The sequence below is a fragment of the Orycteropus afer genome, unplaced genomic scaffold (genome assembly GCF_000298275.1).
Source record: "Orycteropus afer afer isolate SDZICR_OR568_19922 unplaced genomic scaffold, OryAfe1.0 scaffold00035, whole genome shotgun sequence".
Taxonomy (NCBI): Eukaryota; Metazoa; Chordata; class Mammalia; order Tubulidentata; family Orycteropodidae; genus Orycteropus; species Orycteropus afer.
In genome coordinates, this window is record NW_006921622.1 from 11180822 (window position 1) to 11197128 (window position 16307).

The following is a 16307-nucleotide window of genomic DNA, read 5'->3' on the forward strand; positions in this document are numbered from 1 at the left end:
CAAGTTAATGGTGAATTTTTTTGTAAAGATTGTGGGTTGAATTATGTCCCCTAAAAGACATGTTGAAATCCTAACCCCCTGTTACTTGTGAATGTGACCTTGTTTGGAAATAGGGCCTTTATAGATGTAATTAAGGTAAAATGAGCTCATGGTGGATTAGGGTGGGCCTTAATCTAATGACTGATGTCTTTATAAATTTGAAGGAAATTTGGACACAGACACACAGATAACAACATCTTATGATGACAGAGGTAAGGATTGGGGTGATGTATCTACAAGAGACTATTCCCTGGAGAAGGATATCATGCTTGGTAAAGTGGAGGGTCAGCGAAAAAGGGGAAGGCCCTCAGTGAGATGGATTGATACAGTAGCTGCAACAATGGGCTCAGGTATGGCAAGGATTGTGAGGCTGGTGCAGGACTGGGCAGTGTTTTGTTCTGTTGTACGGAGGGTTGCTATGAGTTGGAGCCAACTTGATGATACCCAACAACTACCACCACCACCAGCACTCCCCCCCCCCGCCCACCACAAGCCAAGGAATGCCAAGGATTAGCAGCAACCACCAGAAACTAGGAGTGAGGCTACAGAGCTCTCTAAAGGAACCGACCTTGCTGACTACTTGATTTCAGACTTTGAGCCTGCATAGCTGCGAGAGAATGAATTTCTGTTGGTTCAAGTCACTCATTTGGTGATATTAAGTTATGGAAACTCCATGAAACTACTACAGCAGGTCTTGAAGTATTTTTAAAACTGCTTTATATCATATCAAGACAAGGAAAAGCTTCAGGGATTGTATCTTAAAACTCATAGTTTTGCAGAAACTACTTTTTGATACTAAAATAAGGCTTGACTCTGGGGCTCAGTAAACTTTTTCTATAAAGGGCTAGATAGTAAACGTTTTGGGCTTTTGTGGGCCATAATATCTGTCATAACTATTAACTTTGTCATTGTAGCATGAAAACAGCTACAAAAAACCAAACAAACTCACTTCTGTCAAGTCGGATCTGACTCATAGCGACCCCTCCTCGGGTTTCTGAGGCAGTATCACTACAGAAGTAGGTTGCCCAACCTTCCTTCTGAGGAGCCGGTTACAGACACTACCTAGATGTATGGGCATGGCTGGGCCCCAATAAAGCTTTATTTACAAAATCACATGGTGGGCCAAATTCCTCAGGATGTAGTTTGCTAACCCCTGCTCATATATCAGGAAAGTATAGGCAGGAAAAAAAAAAGTGTGTGTGTGTGTAAAGGGAAGTATATACTTTATATTATAAAGTATATTTCATATTAGAGATCATTGGAGGGGTAAAAAATTTAAGACAAAAGTTCTCCAAACTGGCTACTCATCAGAAGCATCTGGGAAGCAGATTTCCAAATCCTACCTCCAGAGACATCAGTAGGTCTAGGAACTTTTACATTCCTCAGAGAGACTTAGTGATTTTAAAAAACTAAATGACAAATACTGCCGTTCTGTTCTCCTATGATTGATGGTTCTAAGAAGTATATCTACCTCATGTAAATGTTCACCCTATACACCTATTGTTTGGCTGGAAGCCATGGGAGTGAGTTCATTTCCAGACCTGAAGGGGAACTAGGGAGCAGGAATGCATAGGAAAGAAGGACACAGGGAAGAGGTAACTACAGGGAAGAAGTGGGAAAAGAGCTGTTACATTGTGGAAAATTGCAGTGAATGTCATGAAACAAAATGTGTATGAACTGCTATATGGAAAATGAATTTGCTCTGTAAATTCTCACCAAAATCACAATTAAAAACAAAAAAACCACAAAACCAAAAAACAAATACAGAACCCAAATGAAGGCAAAAATGCATTGCACTGAAAGAACAACCAGTTAGTTGGCAGTGAGTCGATTCTGACTCATGGTAACCTCATGTGTGTCAGAGTGGAACTGTGTTCTCTTGGGTTTTTAATGGCTATTTTTTCAGAAGTAGATTGCCAGTCCATTCTTCTGAGGTGCCTCTGGATGGACTTGAAGTCCCAGCCTTTCAGTCAGCAATCCAGTGCCACTAACCATTTGAACCACCAGGGACCTGGATTAAGAGAAAAGGGTAGGAAAATGGAATAATACAGATTAACTCTCATAAAAGAACTGTCTGGGAGAACACTCTTGTTTATCAATTCCAGGAGAGTCTGCATGCCAGCCAGGGTCTCCAAATGGAGTTGAAGGACAAAGACTGAAAAAGGAAGGGTGAGGCCCTGGGGTTCATGAGGGTACTAGATCCATAGCCAGTGGCACTCAGCTCTTATTTCTTGAGAGTTGAGTTTCAATCCTGAGTTTCTCACGAACGAGTTTGACTTAAATAAGTCACCAAGCTTCTCTGGGCCAAGGTTTCCTCATCAGTAACTGAGGATCATGTTTGATGATCTCTATACCTCTTCCAGCAACAAATCTGGGCTTCTATAAAACACAGAGGATCTATTAAAGTGAAGGCTGAGAAATCTTCATCTGGTGTACCTTCTCTTATGAAATTAAACCTAAGGGTTTAAAATTGAGACAAAAATTACAAAGCATGACGTTTACTACCTTTTGACAGGATATTTACAGAATTGCAAAATAATTGCCAGCACCAACTTTGGTAGGGCGCCCAGCTTAGATGAAAAGCTATTCAGTATACTCTGCAGTTTCCTTTTATGAAAGAACTTTTCATAAGCTACTCTAGGTAACTTACTAATTACACTTTTCCAGAGACGCTTCATTGGTCTTCTGGGTGACTTTACTGTGAGCACCTCTTCAATATGCAGAACCCGTTAAAGATACCAGTTTATTATAATGAAGGGGCAGCCGGAGGCTAAACAAGGCCATACAGGTGACTCCTGTGCAAGAGCAGTCAAAGGTCCAGCACTTTATGCCCTTTAGGGATAAGACACCACACTGAAAATATAGCAATCTCCATTACATAATCAGAGCTGAGTAAAATGCTGTTCAAGAGGATGAGCACAGGGGAAGAGATGGGGGTGCTGGAGGAAGGATGTACATATACGGTATACACTTGGGTGACTGATTTTGTGCTAACTAAAATTTTATAGAAGGCTGTGTTGGTGGTGCTGAAGGCCTTCAGAGTCACTGATCAGAAAGAACTCTGAACACTATCATTCAATATTCAACCTCTTGGCTTTGCCTTTTCTTCATTATATACCTCTGTACAGTACATATCTACATACAGCCCTTAATCTCTGTACTTAATGCTTAACTGCTATTTCTAAAAATGTTGTATTAAGGATTAGTGCTTCATACCAACTTCTGTACTTTTATGAATTACAAATAACTAATATTCTGGGACCATTGTGATACTCAATTCAGGAAAATGATGTAACCAAAATGAAAGGAAAATGAATGCTCACAATCTTCCACAAAGAAAACTGAATTAAAACTTCCTGCTGACCTATACTAAGTTAGGTTATAATGTGACACACACGTTCCTAAGACTCTCCACTCTATTCAAAATCAAGCAATAAAACCAAGCTTATGGGAAAAATGGGACTAGGGGTAAAATACCCCAAAATATCATCAATTAATAAATGAATAATTAAACAGGAACCTAACCAAAAACAGAAGCACAGTTTTAAGTATGTTAAATGATTAGGAAATAAATAAATACCGTAATAAATACCATACTTGATTTTGAAAAAGACCTGAGGTTTACTGGTGGAGGGGTTTTGGAACAGTTATAGTAACGCTATCCAAGAAGAACAGCATTTTGTTCAGCTCTGATCATAAAATGTGGAGATTGCTATATTTAAAACATAAAATATTCTCCCTAATGCTCTTAGGTTCTTGAAAGGCTGTGGCAATCTGAAATTAGGTGGAAAGCTGTAATTCCAGATATGGATTCGTGTAGTTTAGCGTATGTGGAGAACTGAGGTAGATGTTAGCTGTTTGAGGTGTGAGTTTTGTGTATTCCTACCTGGCTCAGTACAACTGGGCAATTTCCTTTGTTCACCTAATGTTTCTTGCAAACAAAATAGCACCAGCAAATGAGAAATGTGCGTTATGCTCAGACGGTTCCCTAATATTTCAATTGTGTTAGAACAAATATTTGTTTTTAGAACAAGTGCTAGAGCAGAGCTGTGTTTGCTAAGGTGCTACCAGTAACAATGAAATGTTACAAAAAAGCCTTCTATTATCAATGGTATGCTTATAAAGGATCAAAAATGCTGACACACAGAACTGTAGTTGGTTTAAAAAACAAAAGGGATTAAACCTCAACTATATAACTTCATAGGGCATTTATTGAAGAGATTTTTTTTTTCTCTGCCTGGTGGTGCAGTGGTTAAAGCATTTGGCTGCTAACCAAGAGGTTGGTGGTTCAAATCCACTAGCTGCTCTGCAGGAGAAAGATGAAGCAGTCAGCTTCCATAAAAATTTACAGCCTCGACACCCTATGAGGTTATACTCTGTTGTATAAGCGTTGCTTTGAGTCAGAACGGACTCGATGACAGTGGGGTTTGTTTTGTTTTTGATTTTCATCTTTCAGTATGTCAGTTTTGCCATGGAAGTTTCTATTATTCACTAATAAAATATTTTTAGACAGAAAGACTGCCTATTTTCACAGGTTGAAGCTCAAAAAGTGAAGATTTAATTTCACTTTTACTTAGTCAGGATTAGCTAAAGATACTCTCAATATAGAGTCCTTAAAATGTGCTTGCAACAGAAACACAATTGAAACAGGAAACAAAGGATTCACCTTGTGAGTCATCAAAGTGCTTTATTTTATAAAGCCCTGCTCATGTCTGGAGTGTATTTTTAGCACTAAGAGATACAATGCAAACTTCCTCACTCTGTCCATATAAACAGTTTATCAAAAGAAAAGAATGACAGAGACTGTTACAGACAAAAAATAAAGCATTTTGTAAACTTCTAAAAGCATACACAGATTGGCCACAAAGGAACTAATTATTCAAATAATGTATGTGTACCTTTTACTTCAGGGTGTCTCTTTCATAGTCTTGGGCCAAAGAAACCACAGTATCACTTTGGAACACTGAAACTGGTTTGATGCCAGAATTCATGGGGGGAAAGGAGATATCAAATTACAGTAAACAATTAATTTAAATATAAGATACAGATTTGTACACCTATATTGCAGTGGTGTTAACATCATTTATTGAGGTTAACAGATCTATGTAAATTCAATAGGTAGTAATGGAGATAGCATTGCTGCTGGCTTCCTAAGGTACTGTGATTTGCTGCTCAACTCCTGCTTTCTGAAGTAAATCCACATACATCATGCATAATCACAGTCTTAATAGCACTGAAGTTACTGGAAGAGGCATTATGGTAGGTGGAATTTGTTGAATTGTAAGTAATTATGGAAGGATTTTTTTTTCCTTTCTGTAACTGCCTACAAAAATCATTTCATGTTTTAAATAAAGAATTTCAAAGGCACAGCTTTAGCACAGTGTATAAATTGATAACCTACTCTAAAGCAAGTCTAATATTTTAGCTTGAAGCCTTTCAAAAATGCAGGAAAGTTGGTAAATACATGATTGATATGGAAACTTATAACTTGATTAAACACAACCAGCACAGTTTAGGGCAATGAATTTATGTAACTATATTTGGGTTAAATATTAAAAAAAAATCATTAAGTTGATAAATGTTAAATCTGGAGGAAACAAAACAATCCTTTTCCCTTTATTGTGAAATATGGTCTACCATGTACTTTGAATAAAACATTCAAATACATGACTGAATGAGACACCTCATAATATGACAGACATTACTACACTGTAAAACAACTTTACATGTAAACTTCAAAAATCACATGCTATACATTAAATTTTTAGATTCAAAAATGTCCCTGTTTTCCTAATAATGTAAACAGTAAAATTGAGGGTTTCAGTTTAAAGGGATAATTCATAACAAAATACCACTATTGAAACAATGGTCAAACATAAACATCTTAGAAATCAGATTTGTGTTTGGTAACAGAATTGAGAGTTCTATCACTTGGCTCACCTATGTAGACACCATTGCCCAAAACTATGCACTTTCCAGGTAAGTTTTATTTGTATTTTGTAGCATTAATTCCTATATCGCAACTTAAAAGTATTAACAATGAAAAAGCTCCAGGTAAGAAAAGAGAAGGAAGCAGTTTTCCTGGACATAAGTTACTGAGGTGAAAATGTACAGACAGAGTCAGTAGGGCATCAGCTTCTTGTCAGAGGAGGGGTGGTCACGCCCGGGCTGCAGTGCCAACACACTGTGCAGAGGCAAAGCCCTGAAACCGCGCACCCAGGGGAGACCAGCACCCCCCGTTTGGTGCCAAGGGGTTTGTGTTACAACTATTAAGGAGTGTCAGCGTGCGGGGTAGAAGTGTAACATTCGCAGTAAGTTTTCTTTTATTCTCCTTTTTAATCATCATTATTATTATCATTATTATCTTCATTATTATTATGAATACTGTCTCACATCTTTTCAACTCAAAAAAAATGAACTGATCCACAGTTTATTGCAGGATGCCAACATGGTTGGTCTGACATGCATTTCCTCCTCCCCTACATTTGCTCATTCATTCATTCATCCATTCACTCACTCTGCCACAGCTGGGATCAGAGGGTTGTTGTCATAACACACTCTGACCGAAGCTGATTTGTTTTAATTATTTTTTTCTTTTCTTTTTCTTTTCCTTTTTTTTTTTTTTCCAAAATGCACAAACACACAAAAAGTCAGAAATAGCTAGAACTATGCTGGGAGATATCAGGTAGCTGTTAAAGCGAGTAGCCCCCAAATCAGTCATCTTGGCCTGAAGATGTAAACAAGGTTTGCTTCCTGCAAGATGAGTGCTTCGCTGAGTTTGGTTTTCATTTTTCTTACACTGAAGCCACCTCTGCCCTTCCCACAGTGCATGTCCGTCCAAGGCAGCCAGGGAGGTTACGTCAAGATGTGGCCAATAAAGTCCAAAAAGCGCTTTGAATACTGTTCTGGGTTCACCGTCGAGATTTCTGCACCAGCCTGGGCAGTTGTAAAGGAAAGAAATATTGGTATAATGCCTATAATTCCTAAAAATGACTACTTAAAATCTTCCAACAGGAGCTAAATATAAAGCTAAGATTTTCCAAATCTATGTAGACTCTGCCCATAACACCTAGCTACTATGGCTAGATATGGGAGCTCTGGTAGCATAGTGCCAAAGGCACTTGACTGCTAACCAGAAGGCTGGCGGTTCAAACCCACCAGCCACTCCTCGGAAGGAAGATGGGGCAATCTACTTCTATAGTGATACTGCCTTGGAAACCCAAGGAGGGGCTGCTATGAGTCGGGGCGGACTTGACGGCACATAACAACAACAACATGGCTAGTTACAGTGGCTGAATAATCAAGGCGCTTAAGAATCTGTGTCTGAGAATGAGGTAGGGAGTGGCAGGAACAATAGATGGTATTACATATACTGTGATTGTTGCAACTTAAAAATAAAAAATGAAATTTGTCACATCTGTCAGGTTTCTATCAAACAGTGAAATATGTATAGAACTAAATTCAGAAGCCATGGAGACAATACTTCTGCTTTTCAAATGAGCAGACTGGAGACACCTTGAAAATGACATGAACATAAATATTTGGCTAAAGGCAAACTCAGATGATGATGATGATGATTTAAGGACCGTGCTAATTTTTTAGGACTCTTTTAGTTTAAGACAATGAGTGCTGGTGGTGTAGTGCCTAGGGCACTTGACTGCTAACCAGAAGGCTGGTGGTTCAAACTCACCAGCCACTCCGCAGAAGGAAGATGACGCAATCTACTTCGGTAGAGATTTACTGCCTCAGAAACCCAATGAGGGTGGCTAAGAGTTGGAACTGACTCTACGGCAATGGGTTTGATTTGTGTGTATGTGTGCGCGTGTTTGTTTTGTTAGTTTAAGACAGAAGTAAGTGGTTGTGTTCTCAAAAATGAAGAGTGACAACAGCAGCAACGAGTGCCAATGACAGCTACCCAAGGCAGGCGTGGAGCGACCCCAGGTGCTCTTTCCTGGCTCCATAACCAGGTGAGACCACGGACTGCATCTCTTCATGATGGAGTGGGGGCTGGCTTTCCTCAGCAGCAGGGGATAGAGGTACCAATGTTTCCTTCGTGGACTGGCCTTGAGCAAAGAGGCTTAGCTCCTTGTAGGAATTCAGCAGGGGAGTTTTACTACTAGATACACAGACTGCCAATCAGACTAGGGACAGACTGGCCAGTTTCCTGAGCTGCCAAGAGCAAGACCAGAGTTTTACTAAGTCATCTATTTTTAGATAACCTATGTTCCCTGGTCCTGAGTGGTAGTACAAATGGTTAAATGCTGGACTACTAACCAAAACGTTGGTGGTTCAAACCTACCCAGTGGCAGCACCTTGGAAGTAAGGCCTAGCGATCTGCTTTTGAAAGGTCACAGCCTGTGAACCCTATGGAGCAGTTCTCTTGAATTGACTCGATGGCAACTAACAGGCTCACTGGGAAACGTGTCATTTCTGTGTCTGGCCTGGGCTGCTGAGAGCTCCACTGAGGAGCCCAGGCCTTGCAGGCAGATTAACAGTTCCTGACAGCAGCTCAATACAACATTCCTTTGCTAAGGCCAATGTCTTGTTCTTGCAAACTGCCCACAATTTTTAGCCACGAGTTATGTTATGGAGCTGAACTGGTGACTTAACGGGGGAGACTAAAATGGAACCATATTTGCTATTGTGCTGGTACATTTCACATTTCGTATGACATTACAGCATGTTTGAGGATGGGATGGGACCAAACTTTTATAAAGCATCTGCACCGTGTACAGCCTACTCACCTCATGTATTCCCTCATAAAGCCTCATCTACAAGAGCATAGTACCCTATCATTAGTTGGGGACACTAAAGCCTCACAAATATTTTCTCAGGGTCGTCATATAGCTGGGAAGGAGTAACAGGGATTCTGACCCAGTTCCGTCCTTGCAGCATACCCAGCATAACCCTAGAGGTGAGCACAGGAATTACCGTGGAGCCTTTTAAAGACCCTTCCGCTGACTCTTGAATTGGAGTCAGAATCCAGGAAGGGAGTGGTTCATCTGGGATGTCTGTATTTTATAAGGAGTATTCAGAAGATTCTAATGCTGGGTGAGGTCTTGGTTCATGCTCTGTACATAGCAGGTGTGCCAAAAATAACTGCTTGAAAATGGTTTTTGGCAAATGGAATATGGTTCTATTTCAGGGAAGACAGGTTAGTTGGCTTTTAAAATAAAGAAAAAAAAATCCTTTAATAGGGGTTGATTGTTCCGGTTTATCTCTGCTGGGGAAGTACCTCTCTTCCAGTATTAACAAACCAGGGCACAAGCGCACCTGTGGGATAGGCTCTCTGACTTTCTTAGTTCATCTAGAAAGTCAAAATGTACCCTGGATCCCTGTAACACAGGCTTCACTGAATACTAAGCATGTTGTGAAGCTCAACCCAGGCAGGTATAGGTCATTGGCAGTGCAGTGGATAACAAGGAGCAGGTGGCTAGGGTGGGGCCCAGGTAGGAAACATCTCCACTCACTAGCTGTGTGATCCTGGTAAGTTACCTTTCAAGTGGTCTTTCTCAGTTTCTGCAACTGTCAAATGGGGATCACCCTAAGATGTCCCTCACAGTCTTGCTGGAGGGACTCAATAAGTTAATGTGTGCCTAATAACAACAATTGCCATTGAGTAGATCTGAGTCATGGTGACCCCCCGCATTGCAGAGCAGAACTGTATTCCATAGGATTTTCACGCACCCTTCAGAAGCAGCTCACCAGGCCTGCTTCCCAGGTGCCTCTGGGAGTGTTCGAACTGCCAACATTTTGTTTAGTGTAGTCCAATGCTTCACTGTCTGTGCCACCCAGGGACTCTTAGAATTAATAGACTTGGATCTTACACTCAAAAATACTTTAATAGAAAAATATAATTCACTGTGAGGACAGAAAAATAATACTGCATATTTTAGAAGTATCTTAAAAGCAGGTAATAGTGCTTTAGCCCTGAACATTTCATATTTAAACACTTATCTCCAGCATTTTTATCTTTAAACATTTTTTGAAACAAAAGTATATACATAGTATTCTAGTGATACATGTATCTATTAATATCTCTAGTGTGTAAAAAGATAAGCCAGACCGAGATTCATTGACTTGCTAAAGTCACAGAGAGCCACAGTAAGATGAGGATTAGTGATTGGCATTTGCTGGCTCTGAAACTTGCACTGAATACATGACCCCCTGCAGGTAAGGGACTCACTAAAGGACTTTGAACAGTTTGCTTGTAGAAAGGAGCCGACAACCTAGAGCTGTTCCCTGCAGTACAGACAGCATCAAGGGCCCACACACAGTAGAAGGAAACAGAGCGGGATACTTACGCCATGCTTAACGGTCTTGGCAGCGTGGGCAGCTTTCTTTTTTGCATCATAATGAGTTAGAATGTCAATAATTGCCATAAAGTACACCTCTTTCCTGGGTGAGTCTGTAAAGGGGATGAGAACAGTCATTGGGAGACAAGTGCAGGCTGGAGAAAGTTCATGGATCCAGTGGGTCCAAAAACAAAAGCAATAAAGGCTTTTTTTTTTTTTTTTTTTTACAAGCGCATATAACTCTTGCATAGCCCTACTAAAAAAACAGCCTAACACTCTGTACTTGGTCCTCTTTCAATGTAAAAAGTAAAATAAAGAACTTATTAAATGCCCTAGGTTATTGAAAGTAGATGTCCAAGAATGGGATTGAGTGTTTTTATGTTTTGCTAATCTGCATTTTCTTGAATGATTATGTATTGCTGTAAATTAAAACAAAAAAACAAAACAAAAAACCAAACATGCCCCATTTTTAAAATAAGGACTCTTACATAAAACAAGTAGAACTAATTACTCTCATTAATTCTCTTCTATCATGACATACAACTGCTCTTAATCAGTTCTCACTGCATATAGTATCAGAACTGGATATATGCATAAATTCCCTCTACTGTCAATTTCCTATAGTTTTCCCCACACATAACATATATATGGTTTCATTTACAGTAAGTACATTTAACTATATCTAAATTTTTGAGTTCAAGAAACAGCTTTATTGAGCAAAATAAAAATGAAATAAAACACAACTCAAACCTATTTGGTAGTTAAGGTGAGATTTTTTTTAAAAAAACAATGAAGAATCAGTTTTTATTACTCAAAAAACAAGAAGTCTGCTTTTATCATTATTTCTAAAGTATATGGCCTTTTTATGTATCTGTAGCTAACACAGAATACAATATTCCTTCAGATAGCCAGTTACCTAGATATGATGATTAAGATTGAACCCACTCTAAAGCAGAGGGTTCCAGACCTCTTAGTGAGGGGAAATGGCAGAAAGTCCCCCCTGCCAATGAGATTTCCTTCCCCATACTCTGGGGCATGGCTTCAGGGCTCCTGAGAAGAAAAGGGCTGTAGGTGATGATATGCTTGCCCTTGTGAGACTCTGATTGGACTACATATATGTATCTACCTCAGGACAGACTGATGACACTTTCGACTCATGTAAAAGTGAAGACAGCATATACACACACACACACACACACACACATTTCGACTCATGTAAAAGTGAAGACAGCATATACACACACACACACACACTTGTCATTGTGTGCTGTCAAGCTAATTTCAACTCCTAGCAACTCTATGTAGCTGAGTAGAACTGTCCCATATTGTTTGTTAGGCTGTAATCTTTATGGGAGCAGATTGCCCATTTTTTTCTCCCACTTAGTCACTGGTAGGTTGGAATCATCAAGCTTTTAGTTAGCAGCTAAACACTTAACCACTGTGCTACTTAGAGCTCTCCCTCCCCTCTCTCTCTATGTATATCCCACATATATACACTCTCTCTCTCTGTATATATACTCCAAAACCCAAACCCACTGCCATTGAGTTTATTCTGACTCATAGAGACCCCCACTGGGTTTCCAAGGCAGTAAATCTTTACGGAAGTAGACTGCCCTATCTTCCTTCCATAGAGAGGCTGGTGGGTTTGAACCGCCAACCTTCTGGTTAGCAGAAGTGCCCCACCAGAGCTCCTTATATATATGCATACACACAGATCATATTATTTAAAAACATTTCTTATACATGTTATTGATATTTATATAAACATATATCTCTGTGTATTTGTGTACATATATATATTTGTGTGTGTTTGTACGTATAAGTTTCTGGTTTTACTCTATAATACCAACATGACAAAATGCAAGGAACTCATCCCATTTCATTATAAAACAGAGATTATAGTTACCTTTAACGTGTTCTGGTTCCCAAATCAATTTATTCAGACTCTGGAGAATGAATCTTGCAGGCAGAACCTTCTTAACTGGGACTATGATTACTGGTAGACAACAATGCAAACAATCAAATACTCCATATATAAACAGAGTTTATAATTAATTAAGCTTACTTTCATGGCATTTTATTCCATATACATCAATGCTTGGATCAAATTCCCCTGGAGCCAAGGGTGGTGAGCTGTTCAGTGTATTTCCTGGACTGTCTGGAGGGGTTCCAACAGGGTGGGTTCCGTCGCTTTCCCCTTCCTCTTCCCCGTCGTTCTCATCACACTCAACCTCTTCTTGTTCCGCTCTCTCGACATCATGAATTCCCACCAGTAGGCTGTAGTCCATGAGCTTTAACTGGGCAAGAAACTGGAGTGGAGGGTGGGATGTGACATGATCAGTTACAAAACTTAAACAAAAACCAAGATTTTTTTAAAAAAGGAAAAAAAAACAAAACAACGTAAAAAGAAGAAAGCTGTGAGCAAAGGGGCAGGAGAGGTGGCAAGAAGGCTTTGCTAAAAGGTGGTGTGGAGCAGGGCCTGGCCTCAGCTATGATGCTCTCGGACTCCCAGGCGGTTTCCCTGGCCAGAAACACAGCCTCACACTTTGGGCTGGTTCGCAGCAAGTGTTATATTCCTTGAAATGCAATGCTGGATGCTGAGAGGTGTGCATTTATCACTTCAAGGATGGATTACACCAAAGAGCAGAGAGCATGACTGGCAAGAAGGGGGAAGAGAAAGTTTTTCCCAACAATTATGATCGGCTAATGGCAAAAAAAAATAGGGACCTCCCAAGTAGCTTCCAGCAGTCTCTCAGAATGCTTCGTGAAAGCACTCTGCGATTCAGCACAGTTCACTGAGGAGGTTATTATGCTGCTGGTCACAAATAAACAAGGGCCTGAATGTCTCAATCAACTGGCAAATGTACTGTGTCACTGCTCTGATGAATGACACAGTCCTTATGTCTTTCTTACGGACACAGAAAGTGGTTTGCTTTCCATGAAGCACTTCAGGTCCAGGATTCCATGCTCCTGCCCTCTCCTGTTCTAGCCAAGGCTAGAATATAATGTTGAGGCAGGACAGCTCTATGGGTTTGGCTACTCCTGGCTGCCAAGTTCTTTTTCTGACTTTTCATGCCATGATGTTTCTTTTTTTCTTCTTGAGTAGATGCACCCAGTTACATGACCTTAAGCACAATGTTCAACTTGAACAGCTAAAATGTAGACAGCATTACTGAGGGCAGTGTTACAGCCCATCTACTGATTGGAACTGACAGGCTCCCGTCTCCCTGCTGGCAGGTTCCGACCAGGACAATCCAGCTCCGGATCTCGGCTCACGGGCCTAGGAAGAATATGGACCTGACTCTCAGGGAAGGCAGTGCCAGCCCCATTCAACTGATGCAGAGCAGCTGACTGGCCTCTGGTTGACTCTGTTAGAATTTAGAAAAATTCTTTACACAAAGGGCAAGCCTATGTAGGTACAGGTCTTGAAGGTCTTGGTGAAAATGAAATGAAACCAAACTGTTGAGACCTGCAGAGCCTTTCTTTTTTCCAAGCCTGTCAGGAGGCAGCGTTGTCTCAGAGCTGGAAGAATAACCACATCCCCTTAAAGACAAGAAGGAGAAGTGCTCTGGGAGCAGGGCTGCTCTGGCCTTTCTGGGGGAGAGAGGTACCGCCCGTGTCTCAGCTAAGCCTTCGACTCTGCTTCGGCACAGCCAGCCTCTTCGTGCTCACCCCTCTTCCTCTGCTCCCACTTCCTTGCCTTTCCACCATGAATCCCCAGGCCAAGCTCAATCTCCCCATTTGTTTTGAGATCAGAAAAAAACAAATACCACAATTCTCACATTTGGATACTTAAGCAAGGTAGAAGAAATCTGTTTATTTAAAAATAGATAGGAGGAGACCATTTATGAAAACAGAAAATATCGTAGGGAGCCATGCCTCAAATCCATTTTCTGAGCCCCAGAGAGGAGGCAGCTGCTCCTCCCCATGGCTTTCTCCCAAATTCCCTCATTATAGGAATTACAAAAACTGACTTTCCATTTCCACCCCGCTCAGCCAGCCTGTTTCTTTCTTGTGGTCAAAGAATACTCATCCTCTCATCAAATCTGGCAGCAGCTGGGCTCCCTCCATAGTGCAGGTGGCCATGACCATGCTTGTGTGGGCGAGGAGCCCAGCACTGGGGCCTCTCGAGAGAATAATAAAGTAGAATAGAGAAGTTTAAGAGAATAAAGCTTTACTCCATTACTAACACAATGACTGCCACTCAGCCTCCTGGTTACCTGTCTGCGCTACAGGCAGTCCATGGGTGTGGGAGAGAAGGAGCTGCTGCTACTGGGCACAAGGACAGCTGACCTCGCACAGGGCAGTCCCTGGGGTCCCCACATAGCACAGTACACAGCCAAAAGAAGACGAAGAAGAACTTGTCCAAGGATCCAGAGCTAAGAAGCCGTAAATTCAGGATTGTAATTCAAAGCCCTTGTCCTTTCACTGTACTGTGCTGCTTTCAGAGGCTGCACTGAAGCAGATTTTCCCCAATCTTGCTCTTTATAACAGTCCTACAGGAAATGCTGGGGAGCTCTGGTGGTGCAGTGCCTAAGGCATTTGACTGCTAAACAGAAGGCTGCAAGTTCAAATCCACCAGCCACTACTCAGAAGGAAGATTGGCGATCTACTTCCATAGTGATACTGCCTCGGCAACCCAAGGGGAGAGGTTGTTTTATGAGTAGGGATTGACTTGATAGCAGTGGGTTTTTTCTTTTTAAGAAATGCTGAGTTAAACAAAGTCAAGTGGTGCCTGAGGAGGAAGCCTCTCAGAGCTCACAAGCACAGTGAGTTTCCAAGAAGGGCACCCAGTCAGTGACACGGCCCACATCCCACATCCATCTACTGATCGTGGAATCTGCTCTCCCCCTTTCCGAGCACCTTGTAGGTCCTGAGTTTGAGAAATATATTTGGAAAACAATGGCAGTAGAGGGTACTGAATCATACCCTGAAAACCAAGAGACACGACTGGTGAGGTGGTCATATGGTGACACCACTTCTGCCCAATCTGTTGCCCCAAAGCTTCTAGGAAGCAGAGCGTGGGGTTGAGCTTGCCTCTGGGCTCCTGGAGGAAAGGGTCTTTCTTATTTGTCTCCTCCATTACCTCTTCACGCTAAGCATGGTGCCTGGTCCCTACCCCTTTATCTGGGGTATCTCCTGTCTGCCCCTGCCTCATTGCCACTGGAAGCAGAGCTGGCAGGCAGGGAGCTCCCAGCTGGAAGCATCTTTCCCCAGAGTCCTTGTGTGCACGGTGGGTGAGGACTGAGTGGGGCTAGGTTTTGGTTGGCTTGTCCAATGGCAGGGGAAAGGCCCTCATCCCTCCCCGTTTCCCTGGGTCCTTGGAAGGTCCCTGGGAAGTGGTGAAGGTGGGTGCTGCCTGAGCTTCTTCCTCCTCCAGTCCTATGGAAAAGGAAGATCTTTTCAAAATGCAAATTTGATCATGTAATGCCCCTGCTTAAGACCTTTCAATGGTGTCCCATTGTTCACAGGGCCAAACCAGAACTCTACCATGGCCAGGAGGTTTGGCCCCCATCAACCCTCTGGCCCTTTTTGAACCCTGCTACCACCCTTCTCAGTCAGCCCCAGGGTTACAGGTGAGGAGAGACAACTCAGGGACGCCCAAAATAGCAGGTGGGAAGAGCAGGAGAAAGGGGATTAAAAGCCAGGAAGCCAGAAAGAAGAGCAATCAGCCGAAGGGATTAGGTGAGGAGAGGAAACTCAGGCCTGCCCAGAGTAGCAGGCCGGAAGAGCAGGAGAAAGAGGATAAAAGCCAGGAACCCGGACAGAAGAGCAGTCAGCCCCAGGGACAACTCAGGGACATCCAAAGCAGCAGGCCAGAAGAGCAGGAGAAAGGGGATTAAAAGCCAGGAAGCCAGACAGAGGTACAGTCAGCCACAGGGACCCAGGTGGGGGTGATACGAGAGGTCTCCAACAGCAAGACAAACTTGTCTGTCGGTTTGTCCTACTGTGGTGACATGTAGACTTGAGTTT

General features: G+C 41.9%; 1 protein-coding gene across 1 annotated transcript in view; it reads right to left on the reverse strand.

Annotated features, from left to right (window-relative positions):
* Positions 1 to 6894: 6894 nt before the first annotated feature.
* The window catches only part of PIP4K2A (phosphatidylinositol-5-phosphate 4-kinase type 2 alpha), a 261669-nt gene continuing 252256 nt past the window's right edge, over positions 6895 to 16307 (reverse strand). The window contains exons 8-10 of the mRNA XM_007936364.2: positions 12400 to 12643; positions 10344 to 10447; positions 6895 to 6975 (exon numbers count right to left, since the gene is read on the reverse strand). Of these exons, the coding sequence (XP_007934555.1) occupies positions 6895 to 6975; positions 10344 to 10447; positions 12400 to 12643 (429 nt within the window). The remainder of the gene's footprint in view (positions 6976 to 10343; positions 10448 to 12399; positions 12644 to 16307) is intronic.